The sequence below is a fragment of the Equus quagga genome, chromosome 10 (genome assembly GCF_021613505.1).
Source record: "Equus quagga isolate Etosha38 chromosome 10, UCLA_HA_Equagga_1.0, whole genome shotgun sequence".
In the NCBI taxonomy this organism is placed as follows: Eukaryota; Metazoa; Chordata; class Mammalia; order Perissodactyla; family Equidae; genus Equus; species Equus quagga.
Window position 1 is genome coordinate 84,614,480 of NC_060276.1, and position 12,934 is coordinate 84,627,413.

The 12,934-nt window shown below is 43.3% G+C and overlaps 1 protein-coding gene across 6 annotated transcripts in view; it reads right to left on the minus strand.

The window, feature by feature from the left end:
- Positions 1 to 330: 330 nt before the first annotated feature.
- The window catches only part of JADE3 (jade family PHD finger 3), a 136,056-nt gene continuing 123,452 nt past the window's right edge, over positions 331 to 12,934 (minus strand). For 3 of the 6 annotated variants that reach the window (XM_046674070.1, XM_046674068.1, XM_046674069.1), the window contains 3 exons: positions 6,904 to 7,374; positions 5,356 to 5,473; positions 331 to 3,374 (listed from right to left, as the gene is read on the minus strand). In XM_046674070.1, coding sequence (XP_046530026.1) covers positions 2,464 to 3,374; positions 5,356 to 5,473; positions 6,904 to 7,374 — 1,500 coding nt within the window. In that variant the 3' untranslated portion in view covers positions 331 to 2,463. Of the gene's footprint in view, positions 3,375 to 4,588; positions 4,702 to 4,802; positions 5,474 to 6,903; positions 7,375 to 12,934 lie in introns of all 6 variants that reach the window. The other 3 variants (XR_006890395.1, XR_006890393.1, XR_006890394.1) reach the window with 3 other exon arrangements.

The following is a 12,934-nucleotide window of genomic DNA, read 5'->3' on the forward strand; positions in this document are numbered from 1 at the left end:
CAACTCTGTGACTTCACATAGGATTCAGTGTCCTGGTGACTTTTCACGACGATCCCAAGGTCTGTCTCAGCAGCCTGGTGAAATCATGGTTTCTGGGTAGAGTCCAAGTCCCCAGTTTCCTTTGATGCCTGATATCGACATGAACCATGAATCTGTGCTTCTAAACCTTCAATTTCTCCTCCTTCCTTTCCCCCCACCATCTGTTGTTTAACGAGTAAGATTTTTTTTAATATAAAAGGAACATATGTAAGATTTTCTAAAACCCATATGCAAAATAAAAAATTACCACACTGACAGTAGTTAGTAGTTTTCATAATTTAATGAAAAAGTATCGGTAAAAAGGTGACATTTGAAAAAAGACTGAGTTTACCTTGGAAAACTGGACTATATAAGACAAAATGAAAAAAAATTAACAAAGAAGGTTAAGAGGTAATACTTCAAACAACAGCAAAATGTAGCAAATACATTTTGGGGCAATTGAAATTCATACAACTGAAGGCTCCTTCATTTACCTAGGAAAATTCTGTAAAAATATTACAACTATATTTCCCTGACTGAAATTCTTTTAGTCAATACTCTCCCAATGGCATTACACACGAAATTTGGCTGAAGCACTTTTTCAATGTTTGCTTTTACTCCCACTCGCTCAGAATTGAAAGGCATGAAAGGACATGGGCTCACGGACTGACTGCACCGGCCTGTAACAGAAGGAGTTGATGACACAGCTCCATTCTGATTTCGTTGCCATGAAGGTGTCAAGCTAATACCTACCCCAGGAGAACTCAAAGAAAAAGCACAGAAACCTAGTGCAGAAATAGGAGAAATCTCTTCCTCATTTGGATAATTCTAGTTTTTTCCATTCAAACAAAATACAAGACACCACACATGCTAGGGCATGTTCACACATGTACACAGGCATAAAAGAAACATTTTGAAGGCATGGCCAAAGGAGAGGCAAAACACAGAAGTTTTCAGAAAAGGAGGCAAAAACAAAAGCAAAGGAACCCATTGACAAGGCTACGAGAACAAACGTGAGGAGAGGCGAACGGGGCCACCTTGACCAACTGCGTATACTGCAGCCGGGCTCTTTCACCAGGAAGCAACCTCAAAATCTAAAATGGCCTCTTTCGTCTGAAAATTCCCACTACACTTTCCAAAACTAGAAGAAAGAGAATAGTAATTTAAGGCTAAGAAGAAAAGAGAGCAGAGAATTAGAGTCAGCTTCACATTTGAAAACCTCTAACACCCCCCATCTTTAAATGGGAAGCAGACATGTTCCACACCCCCCCCCCCCCCCCCGCGGCAAGTGTAATTATTCCCTGCCTCCCAGAAATTAATCAAGGCTGATGGTTTGGGAACAGGGTATAAAGCAACTTCTGAAAAATGGCTCCAGCCTTTTTGTTTGGGAACTTGCCTCGGATTCAAAGTTGGTACAAAGCTAAATTATATTCATGTGTTAAACACATGCTTTCAAATTGTTTGACAATAAAAATCTGTTTCAAAATTAAAGCAGGTAAGAATACTTAACCTCTGTGCATTTTACTATATTTAATTATACCTCAATAAAAATTTTATAAACTTTAAAGCAGGTATACAAAAACTGTCAGCCAAACTTATTTAAGTCAAACTTATTCGAAAACAGTAACACAAAAACCCTGACCTGGTATAAATCCCCCAGAAATGGTCTCACTTTGGGAAAGGCTCTGGGATCCTTCAGAAACGCCTAAACTGAGAGAATCAGAGCATTTTCCTTGGAAGTAGTACTTTTGTACTTTTGTAAACACTATCCACAAGTTAGCCTTTTATGCTTGTTAGCCGGGTGAAATAGTTACAAGTGCGTCCCCAACAAGCAAGTCTAGGAACAGGCACTGGACATTTATAAGCATTAGGAGTATTGACTTGGTAAGTTAAGATACTGTGAAAGGAACTCAACCTGTGCAGAGCAAAGGAAGAGGGTAGTGAGTTTGACAGTATCTGAGATGTTGGTCCCTGGTCTCTCCCTGAAGAGGGTTTTCAGATACCAGTGGAGTTAGAAACTTCCTACAGACAGGAACTCTGGGAGTCACATGCTGTAGCTTCAAAAGATAAGTAGTTTTAGTGTCTGATAATCATGGTCTCTTGCAAATTCATCAACAATGCAAGGACTCGTAATACATATGCACATCAACATGTTAATATAACTGGAAAGCTGCCCCAAAGTATTCACTGAGCAAATTAATCTGGGTCCAGCCATTCTCAATAGCCTCTGGCAGACACACTTTTGGACAAGCTGCAATTCCTATAATGTGCTTGTGAAAACTAGACTTGAAATTGTTTCAAAAACTGCAAGCCAATTGACTGTGGAAAAACGTTATCCTTTTCACTACAATTCCTCCTAACATACGCTAGAATCCTTTTGGTGTTTGGGTTTCCCCCAATATATGAGGCAAAGGCAAAGACTGAGTTATTCTTGGCAGTTTCTAATCACCTTTGCATTGAACTGTGGGAAAGGGGATAGGTCTTGCCTTTGCTGTGGCAATCCCGTCGAGAGTCATGGGGAGGATTTTCCCTGTCTGAGCTCTCTCTCCTCACCCTGACTTTCTCTTTATTCCCATCACTTTCTGCTTCTGAATCACTCAGCTCTAAATCTGGGCAATACCCATCATTTTCCTGATAAGGAGCTCTCCCTGCAGACCGCCTGACAAGCTGCCTGCCCCACAGCTGCTCCTTGGGGTTCATATTCTTGGTTGGCTTCACGCAGCATTGGAGGTCCTCTGTGGTCCTCACCCACCTATTGGTGGCTTCTTTAAAGGACCTGCTGAAGTGTTCCATGGTAGATTTTCTAAAGCTGCCCTGACTGGCCAAGTGGGAGCTGAGCATGGACTCTTGGTTACAGAACATCTCACTGGAGCTGTCTTTTTGGGTGACATCCCCAGACCAGCTGCCCTCCAGGCCATTGGATTTGGCAAACCTGGGGTTAGGCTGACTTTTCCCATTCCCAATGGAAGACTGTCCATGCAGGGCAGCCTGAAGGACCAGAGGCTTGCCCAGCGACTGCCCATGATAGAACTCCGGAGATGGAGTTCTCCAAGCAGGACTGGAATCCTTTGCTTCACTCCTAGAGTGGCTGAGACTGGCCAGCAGACAGTTATTCTTGCTCTCTAGTGGATGCCTTGGGTACGCTTTCATTCTCATTTCTAGTGACTCCTGCGGCACCTGCGTGCTCCTTACATTGTGAACAGGGGAGCTGTTGTCAGGAGAGAGAGGTCCGTGGTCAGGCTCTGTGGAGCTGTTTCTGCAGTCTTCCGGGGCTGATCTGGGCATTTTTAACTTTAAGGTAATTCTTGGTGGTGGGTAAAACAATGAGATTTCTAGTGCACTTGTCAAAGGAAGTCCTGAGATCAAAAAGAAAGAGTCAATTTAACAACTGATTTAAATAACGGCATACGTGCTTATGGCAGAGTGAGTTCACATATCCACTCTTCCAAATGTCTAACAAGCACTGTCTTTGACATGTATGTACGTCACGGGATAGCAGCTGAAGTAAGCTGAACCACAGGTTGGTATGGGGGGGGTGCTACAGGTGGAAAACTCAGCAATGCCACTGTTTGCTGTGTGACTCCCAACTTCTTCACCTCTGCTCTCCCAGGCTGTAAAACGATCACAAAGACTAGAGTGCTGCCTCCTATGTCCCCATCTCTGCCTCCTCCATTTCTGAAAAGATCGTCACTAGCAATGGTTTAGAACAGGGTCTCCCTATCTGTGTGTGTGTGCACGTGCGCATGTGTGGGCACCACATGGCACTTAGGATGTGCCTTAAACAGAGCCATTTCAGACCCCACCTTCCATCTCTCCTGGCCCTCCTAGAGCAAGTCAAATACAAACCCTCGGGAATGCAGCACAGGTTTGGTGGGCGAAGAGTACGTGAGTATGTGTTTTAGGAGAAGTGGTAGTGGGTGCTTCCTGTGTATTTTAGGTCCTTAACCTAAGATAATTTCCTTACTATGAATGACCATCACGGAGGTGTGGGGCAGCTTTTGTAGTGGCAAGGCCAGCAGAAAGGAATCACATTCCTTCCTGCCAGTAGCCTGCTATGAGGTTGGCCTGGGGAGTACTGGCAATCAGTTACTTGGTTGTGTCATCTGATAATCATATTTAGAGCAGGTCTCCTCTATTATTTCAATTGCTCTGAAATTAAAAAGAGCGCTACTGAACAGTTCCTCCTTGCATATGGACTTGACCTTTGCTCATTACCACCTTACTGTATAGCCTCGCAAAAATGACAGAGAGAGGACAACTATTAGGTGCCCCAATGGGTAGCATTTGTTCCCTAAGGGTCCATGTTGAACACTTACAGCCCTCATTCTCTACCAGGGGCTGCCACTAGCTGATGCCACAAGCAGGTACAGGGCTGGCTCTCACCAATCAGAAGCCACTGGTCTAGGGGCCAATTTCCTCAGCACACAGGGGCTCCCCACTGCTGTCCTGTGGTTCTCCTTGTCCTGTCCACTACGGTGCCCTTGTGCCTGAGCAGCCCTGCTCCTTCCTGCTACACTATTTGGCTGTGACCCGTGATACCCACAAATGCCCCAGAGCCTTTGATGCCTACCTGACACCTCATCTCTGGGTGTCTCTCTTGCTCTATGGCTGGCCCTTGACAGGGCCTGGATTCCGCACACACTGCCCAATGACTCCTGGTTGCCCAGGCTCTGCCACCGACCTCTGTGTTAAATGAGGCACAGGGAGGTTGCAAATGTCACTGAATGTGGTTGTCATCATTCCAGCTAAGCTCCCCATGATTAGGGCACTGCAATTATGCTCACCTGTCTCTTACCAAGTGGGCAGTGGACTCTGCAGGCAAGGGTTCTGTCTTGCTGACTCTATCTTCTAGCTCAGTTCTTAGTCCATAGTAGGTGCTCAACAAATATTAGTGAATAAACGAAGAGATAAGAACCCAGATCTTCTAACTTCTGGGCTAAGGATTTATTTTAACAGACTATTGTTGAGATGAGTAGCCCTGGAATTAAACGTTTTCTGGAAACAAGGATTAGATCTTATTCTATTGATTTCTAAAGCAATTCGATGATTATAGAATAATTTCATGGCTCCAACTAATGGCCCCTAATATCTATCTGGGACCCAGATTATCTGCCCTAGACCTGCAACTCCCCCAACCCCACCCTGGGATTTCTTGCCTCATGAGCTGACAGTGAAATGGGCCATGTTACAATCAGGGTTGGACTGGAGCAAATGAAATATCTAACAAGAATTTTAAAAGGTTTTAAAGTGAGACAATTGACATAAAATTTAAATAGTTAAAATAGGACGTAAGCAGAGTCTACATATTTGTTAGGACATCTTTACTATACAGGTTACCTGCAGCAATTTCCTGGTTAGCAAGCTGGACTTGCAAATTGAAGATCTGTTCCTGTATTTTGTTCTGTGACTGTTTCAGCTTCTCTCGCCTGCTTATCATGTAGCACAGATTTCGGACCTGAAAGCCCAACCCCCAGCAAATAAAGAATTTTGTCATGTTATGCAAACCTGACGATTGAAATCGTTCAGCTAAAATTAAGACAACTAAAGTCAGATGGGGTGGGGGGTGAGGAGAAAAGACAGAACCCCAAAGCTGCACAAGAGGCACTCCACAGGAATTCACACAGCATGGTCAGTTGGGGGATCGTGGTTCCCATATCAATCAGCATTACAAGCAAAGCCACTTCCTAAAACCTGCTCTCCCTGCAGTGTCATGGGCTCGATATTCATCTGCACAGCCAGGCTGGAAAGACCGAAGGATGATGTAACATTTCAGTCTTCCTTTTAGATCCCTGAGTAAACGATGGCAATGCTGGATCCAGTACAACTTTCGAATGAGTGCTGGCCCAGCAGGATAAAGGTCTGCTGGGAAGACCGGAAGTGGCTTTTTGCTTACACTTTTAGCTCAGCCAAGTCTCCAGAGCCACAAGGGTGAAATCCTCACTCTCTCCTACGCCCCACCTGGACAAATTACTCACCCTTTCTGTGCCCCAGTTTATTCATCTGTAAATAGGAATAATAAGAGTACTTTCTTCATAGGAATGTTAGGATTAAATGAGTTACTATTTTTAAAATGCTTACATCAGTGTTGCCACGTAGTAAGTGATATACACGTGTGAGTTAAATTTTAAAAAGTGAGCCAAATCTATTAGTTCCCTTCCAAATTCTGCTAGCAGAGAAAAAAAACATGCCATCTCTATTCTATAATTGTACTTGATTATAAAATTCTCTAGGGTAAACACAAGGCCTAACTTATCTTTGAATCCTGTAGTACCTAATTTACTAGATACCTGATATAGATATCATGAGTTAAATTGAATTATCTGTGCAAAGGCTCTCAATCAGGGGCGATTTTGACTCCCAGGAGGCATTTGGTAACCTGGAAACATTTTTGATTGTCACAACTGGGTATGTGGGGGAGCTGCTAATGGCTTCTAGTGGGTAGAGGCCAGGGATGCTGCTAAACATCCTACAGTGTCCTCCACAACAAAGGACAACCAAGAACTATCAAGCTCCAAATGTCAACAGTGCCGACTTTGAGAAAGTCTGATCTAGCACTTTCCTGAACAAAATTCATTCTTTCTTCAGTCCACAGTCTTGTGTGCCAGTAAAAACATAGTTGAGCCAACTTAGGCTCAACAGTGAGTAAAAAGTAAACCAAATGAGAATTTATTTCAGATTTAAGGTTCATAGAGCACAGAAGTGAGGGCTCTCCAGTTCCCTGAATGTGCTTACCAAAACTGAAACAGAGCCCAATGTTTGGGGCCACAGTGAAATCAGAAGGTAAGGGAGGACACCAAAGCCCACACCATAAATGAGCTGACCTGTTTTTTTAAACTAGAAGTGGGCTCTCCATTTCTACACACTAGTCACAACTGGTCACCTTACCCTCTCTAGGTCTTGCCGTAGATGCATAAACATTCTCATGCGAGTGTGAATACTCTCCTCTTTTGGCTGCACCAGGCCATTTTCTTCATCCTCCTTTGGAGGAAATAATGGCTTATTAAAGTTACTTTTCCGCTTCAGTTTCCAGTAGTTATAGATAAAGTCCACAGCTAGAGTGGGCATCCCCAGCTCTGAGGCCACATCCTCCACACGGACCAGGGAATAGAACTCCTCCTCCAGCTCCCGAAGCTTCTGTGCCCGCAGGCTGGTCTTCTCGCTTTTGGTCTGGCTCTGCTCTGCAGCCCTGTGCAGGGGGTACTCGGCCTCCCCGAGTTTCTGCCTGTTTTGGCTGTGCTTGAGGCAGTAGGACTTGAACTTCACTTCATCCCCCTCATCTAGGATAGTCTTCATCTCCAGGCTGTGCTCAAAGGCACAGGTGACGTGGAAGGCAGTGATGCAGCTTTTCACCGAGCACTGCAGAAAGAAAAGATGTGTTAAGGAAGCAGGGCTGGGGGGCGGGGGAATGGAAGCCCTATATCCCTGGGTCTAAAACTGAGAGCTCACAGGAAGCAAAGGAAAGACAGGGAGAAAGTTGGTCCTAAATTGACCATGATGGTTGCTTTACAAGTACCCCCCAAAAATCTGCTCTTATAGAAAACAGCAAAAACAGAGGCCAAAAAGAAAAAAAATTCAAACTCTCCTTTAAGGTTTCAGCTTAAGCATCAAGTTTTTCTGAGAGGTCTTCCTTGACTCCTGTAGAGTCACGCTGTACCTTCCCTGTGTCCTCCATATCACCTTATCATATGCTTCTATAATGGTACTTTTCACACTGTACCTATAGCATAAGAAATGTCAAATTCCTGGCCATAGCTCTTAAAGACAGAAGCTATGTCATTCCTCTTTGCATTGCTGTCAACTATTGAACAAGCAGGTGCGTAAGAAATGCTTCTGAACAAATGAAAGAAAAAACAAAGTCAATATTATTGCTATAGCATCTACTGGTTCTAAAAAGGCCACAGGAACTGCAATATCTAAGTAACCTAACTTCTTGAAACTGTTCTAGAGTTGTGCTGTTCAACATGGTAGCCAATAGTAGCTAACTAGCCACAAGTGGCTATTTAAATTTAAATTAATTAAAATTACATACAACTAAAAATTCAACTCAGTCACACTAGCCACATTTCAACCATACTGGATACCACAGATTCCCATCATTGTAGAAAGTTCTATTGGACAGTATGGTTACAGACAATCTGAAAGTACGTTTATAATATTCTGCCATTCATAGATGCAACACATTTGTTTAATATCACTATGTACCACGCACTGAGGGTTCACGGGAAAGCAGAGCAGGAAGAAGCCGGCCCGAGACTGCTGTCCTCCTGTGCTTCAGGTAGTCTCAATTACCATTTGATACGGTTACAGTGCTACAGCTTTCCTTCCAAAGACTTCAAACGCATGGGTGCATTCAGACGTTGATGCAGAAGAAAGAGGGACAGCAATGGAGGATTAGTTTCTAAGGATGTAGGGGGAATTCCCACGGTTAAAGCCAAGCCTGAACTCGCTTGGAAGCCTGCATCTAGAGGGAAGACTGCTCAATTACCTATGTGTTAGGTTTTTGATAATTAAACACAGAGAATTACCTTGGTTATGAATAAAGACTAAACAAATGCAAACCCTGACAGGTCTCCTTATAATAGATTGAGAAATTCAACACCCAAGAGAGTACAGGTAACCACTGAAGCCTGAGTGGGGCAGATTCCATTTAAACTAACGTCACAGGATAAAGTTCCAGGGATGGGATAGAGTCCTAAAATGCCATCTTAGCCAGCCTCACATTTACCATCACTTGTATTTCCTCTAGAGTACCTGATTTCCCACCTCCGCCGCCCCGGTGCAAACTCCTTCCACTTTTCTGCTAAGTGGCACTCTAGTCACTTACTACATTCCCAAGACAGCCCAGCCCAGCTTTAGACAGCTCTACTGGAAAAGTTTGTTACATTACACTGAAATCTGTATCCTTAAAACTTCTATAGGGGCTGGCCCCGTGGCCGAGTGGTTAAGTTCAAGCGCTCTGCTGTAGGCAGCCCAGTGTTTTGTTGGTTCGAGTCCTGGGCGCGGACACGGCACTGCTCATCAAACCACGTTGAGGCGGTATCCCACATGCCACAACTAGAAGGACCCACAACGAAGAATATACAACTATGTACCGGGGGGCTTTGGGGAGAAAAAGGAAAAAAATAAATAAAATCTTAAAAAAGAAAAACAAAAAAACCCAAAAACTTCTATAGATTTGAAAAGCCTCATGAAAACGAGCATGATGAAAGCCCAAAATGTATTTTTATCTGGGCACCTTTTGTTATCACTTGGCTAAGAAACTAGCCAGTCATTAAAACAACAAGTAGCAAAAGGCATTCTTTTTTTTTTTTTTTTTTTTAAGATTTTACTTTTCCTTTTTCTCCCCAAAGCCCCCTGGTACATAGTTGTATACTTTTAGTTGTGGGTCCTTCTAGTTGTGGCATGTGGCACGCAGCCTCAGCATGGCCTGACGAGCGGTGCCATGTCTGCGCCCAGGATTCGAACTGGCAAGACCCTGGGCTGCTGCAGCGGAGTGCGCGAACTTAACCACTCGGCCACGGGGCTGGCCCCGCAAAAGGCATTCTTTAGCAAAAGATTAAAGTGTTGGGCATACCACTTGTTTGCTGTTTAATAACCAATAAAAATATGGGAAGAGAAAGCAAAAGGACTGTTTTCTATTCAAGGGGACAAATGTGTCACATAAAACAACTACTAATGGGAAGCTAAAAACAGATTCTCTCTTTCACATCAAATTTATAGAATGTAGAGACACAAATATAAATTACTCAAAATAAAAGACAATACACGAGGAAGAATTGGGTACCTAGATGAAAAATGGAATGTCCTCAGGAAACTCTGCTATAAAATCTATCTAGTTTCAAAAAAGGTCAGTCTATGTTATTTATAGCTGGAGTTCTATATACTTTGGTAGTAAAGGAGAGATGTCAACCAAGTTTTGGTGCCAATCAAATACTTATTTACTTTTTCCCAAAAACATATATTTGGTACATTCTATTAAGCAAACTGCATTTGTATACATCTCATTTATTTCTACTGTAATCACTTAAAGTGACAGGAGAGGTATTATTATGCCCATTTAAAAAAACAGCTGTATTGAGATATAGTTTACATATCATAACACTTCTTTTTTTTTTGTGGAGGAAGATTTGCCCTGAGCTAACATCTGTGCCAATCTTCTTCTATTTTGTATGTTGGTTGCTGCCACAACATGCCCGAGGAGCAGTGTAGATCTGCGCCTGGGATCCAAACCCATGAACCCAGGCTGCCGAAGTGCAGTGTGCTGAATTTAACCACTACACCATGGGACCTCACCAATTTTAAGTATACATTTCAATGGTTCTTAGTATATTTACAGAGTTGTGCGACCATCACCACTACACAATTCCAGTACATTTTGATCACCCCAAAAAAGAAATCTTGTGCCTATTTGCAGTCACTCCCTGTTCCCAACCCCAGCCCTAAGCAACTACTAATCTACTTTGTCTCTCTACAGATATGCCTATTCTGGGCATTTCATATAAGTGGAATCATACAATATGTGGCCGTTTGTGTCTTGCTTCTTTCATTCAGCATGTTTTCAAGGTTCATCTATATTGTAGCATGTATCAGAATTTCATTCTTTTAAAAATATGGCCAAATAATACTCCACTGTATGGATATGCCACATTTGTTTATCCATTCATCAGTTAATGAAGATTTGAGTTGTTTTTACTTTTTGACTATTAAGAACCAATGCTGCTATGAACATTTGTGTACAAGCTTTCATGTGGATATATGTTTTCATTTCTCTTTGGTAATGTGCAATAAAGGGTTAACCTTGCCCAAAGAAAGGCTTGGCCCTTTGCCCCCAGCTCCTGAGAGGTAACCTCAGACCCTTGGGATGTCCTGCCTAATAAGAGTGTCTTTGTTTAGCTGGGGGCCGTGGGCCATGTCAGATGGTCTATGCTAACAATGTGATTTACGGTGGAGGCTTTGGGCCACGTGGTGTCAGCCTGACCTCTGGAGGGACTGGAGACTAAGGTCAGCCATGCAGGTGGTGAGCTGTGTCTATGTGGCCAAATCCTAATAAAATCTCTGAACGTCAAGGCTTGGGTGAGCTTCCCTGGTTGGCAATACTTTGTGTGTATTATCACACATCATTGCTGGGAGAAATAGGCACTGTCCACAAGACTCCGCTTGGAGTGGACAACTGGAAGCTCCTGCTTGAGCTCTCCTGGACCCTGCCCTATGTGCCTCTTCCCTTGCTGATTTCTTTTGTGTGTGTGAGGAAGATTGGGCCCTGAGCTAACATCTGTGCCAATCTTCCTCTATTTTATATGGGACACTGCCATAGCGTGGCTTGACGAGTGGGGCTGGGTCCACACTCGGGATCCAAACCTGTGAACCCCAGGCTGCTGAAGCAGAGTGCGCGAACTTAACCACTAGGCCACTGGGCCATCCCCGTCCCTTTGCTGATTTTAATCTGTATCCTTTCACTGTAATAACTGTAACCATGAGTATAATGGCTTTTCCGACTTCTGTGAGTGCTTCTAGTGAATTATTGAACCTGAGGGTGGTCTTGGGGACCTCTCAAACTGCAGGTATATACTTAGAGTTATCATGTGACCCAGCAATTCCACTCCTAACTTTTTGAGGAACTGCCAAACTGTTTTCCACTGGCTGTACATTTTACATTTCCACTAGCAATGCACAGGGTTCCACCTTCTCCACATTCCTGCCAGTAATTGTTATTGTCTGCCTTTTTGATTATCACTCTAGTGAGTATGAAGTGATATCTCATTGGTTCATTCACTTTTTTTTGAGGAAGATTAGCCCTGAGCTCACATCTGCCACCAATCCTCCTCTTTTCGCCGAGGAAGACTGGCCCTGAGCTAACATCTGTGCCCATCTTCCTCTACTCTATATGTGGGACGCCCACCACAGCATGGCTTGCCAAGCGGTGCCATGTCTATACCCGGGATCCGAACCGGTGAACCCCAAGCCGCCGAAGCAGAATGTGCGAACTTAACTGCTGCGCCACCGGGCCAGCCCTGGTTTATTTCCTTTTAAAGAAAGGAAAAGACGTAATTTTCTACATATTCTTCAGAAATTGTAGAATAGAAATGAGTTTTTAAAATCCTTTCCTTAGAGGGAAAATGCTACCCTTATATATTCACATGTGTAAGGGGAGCTTCTGCGGGATGAGAATTGGATCAGATAGGGTGGTTGGAATAAATATCGTGAAAAAGAGCACCTAGGAATTAAGGTGCTTCTTGCCTTTTTAAAGAAATATTTTGTCACCCCTGAAAAGAAAATAGTGTGTCCTTCTCAAAAGCAGATGATACCCTCCTGGAACACCGAGGGCCTGGAACATATATCGTCAGCAGTTCTTGTCCTGTTGGAGGACAGTGTCCATTTGGCTGCCCTTAATCCCCAATAATTCGTGAACAAAGAAATGGGTGGTATCAGAACAATTTTCTCAAAATTTGGTCACTAAAGCAATGTCATAAATGGTTCAAGCCAGCCTACAAAACCTAGTTCAGTTATTGGGTACTGAAACTCCAGAACCAGCAGTGGCCGCTAGCCCTCTGATCTCTCAGCCCTCAGGGCCTGCGGTGTCTGAGGAGAGATGCCGCTTCAGCGCGATTCAGCTTTTCCCATGTTTACACCTGGCCTCCCTTAATAGACTCTAAACTCCTAAAGGCAGGGACCAGAAATGACTTAGAACAAGAACAATTTGTACTGACAAATAAAATTTGGAATATATGAGAAAAGTATTAAAGTGCTTTCCCTTTTAGTTTTTTTTTTTGGGTGCCCTTTAATCTCAATATTTAATTTCGTTCTCTACTAGCAGCACTTCTAATAGTCACTAAATAGGTGTACTTGCATTTCCCCGTTTGTTAAAGATTTTAATTTGTTTTTAAAAAGTTTACTTCCTTCATAGTGAAACTCATTA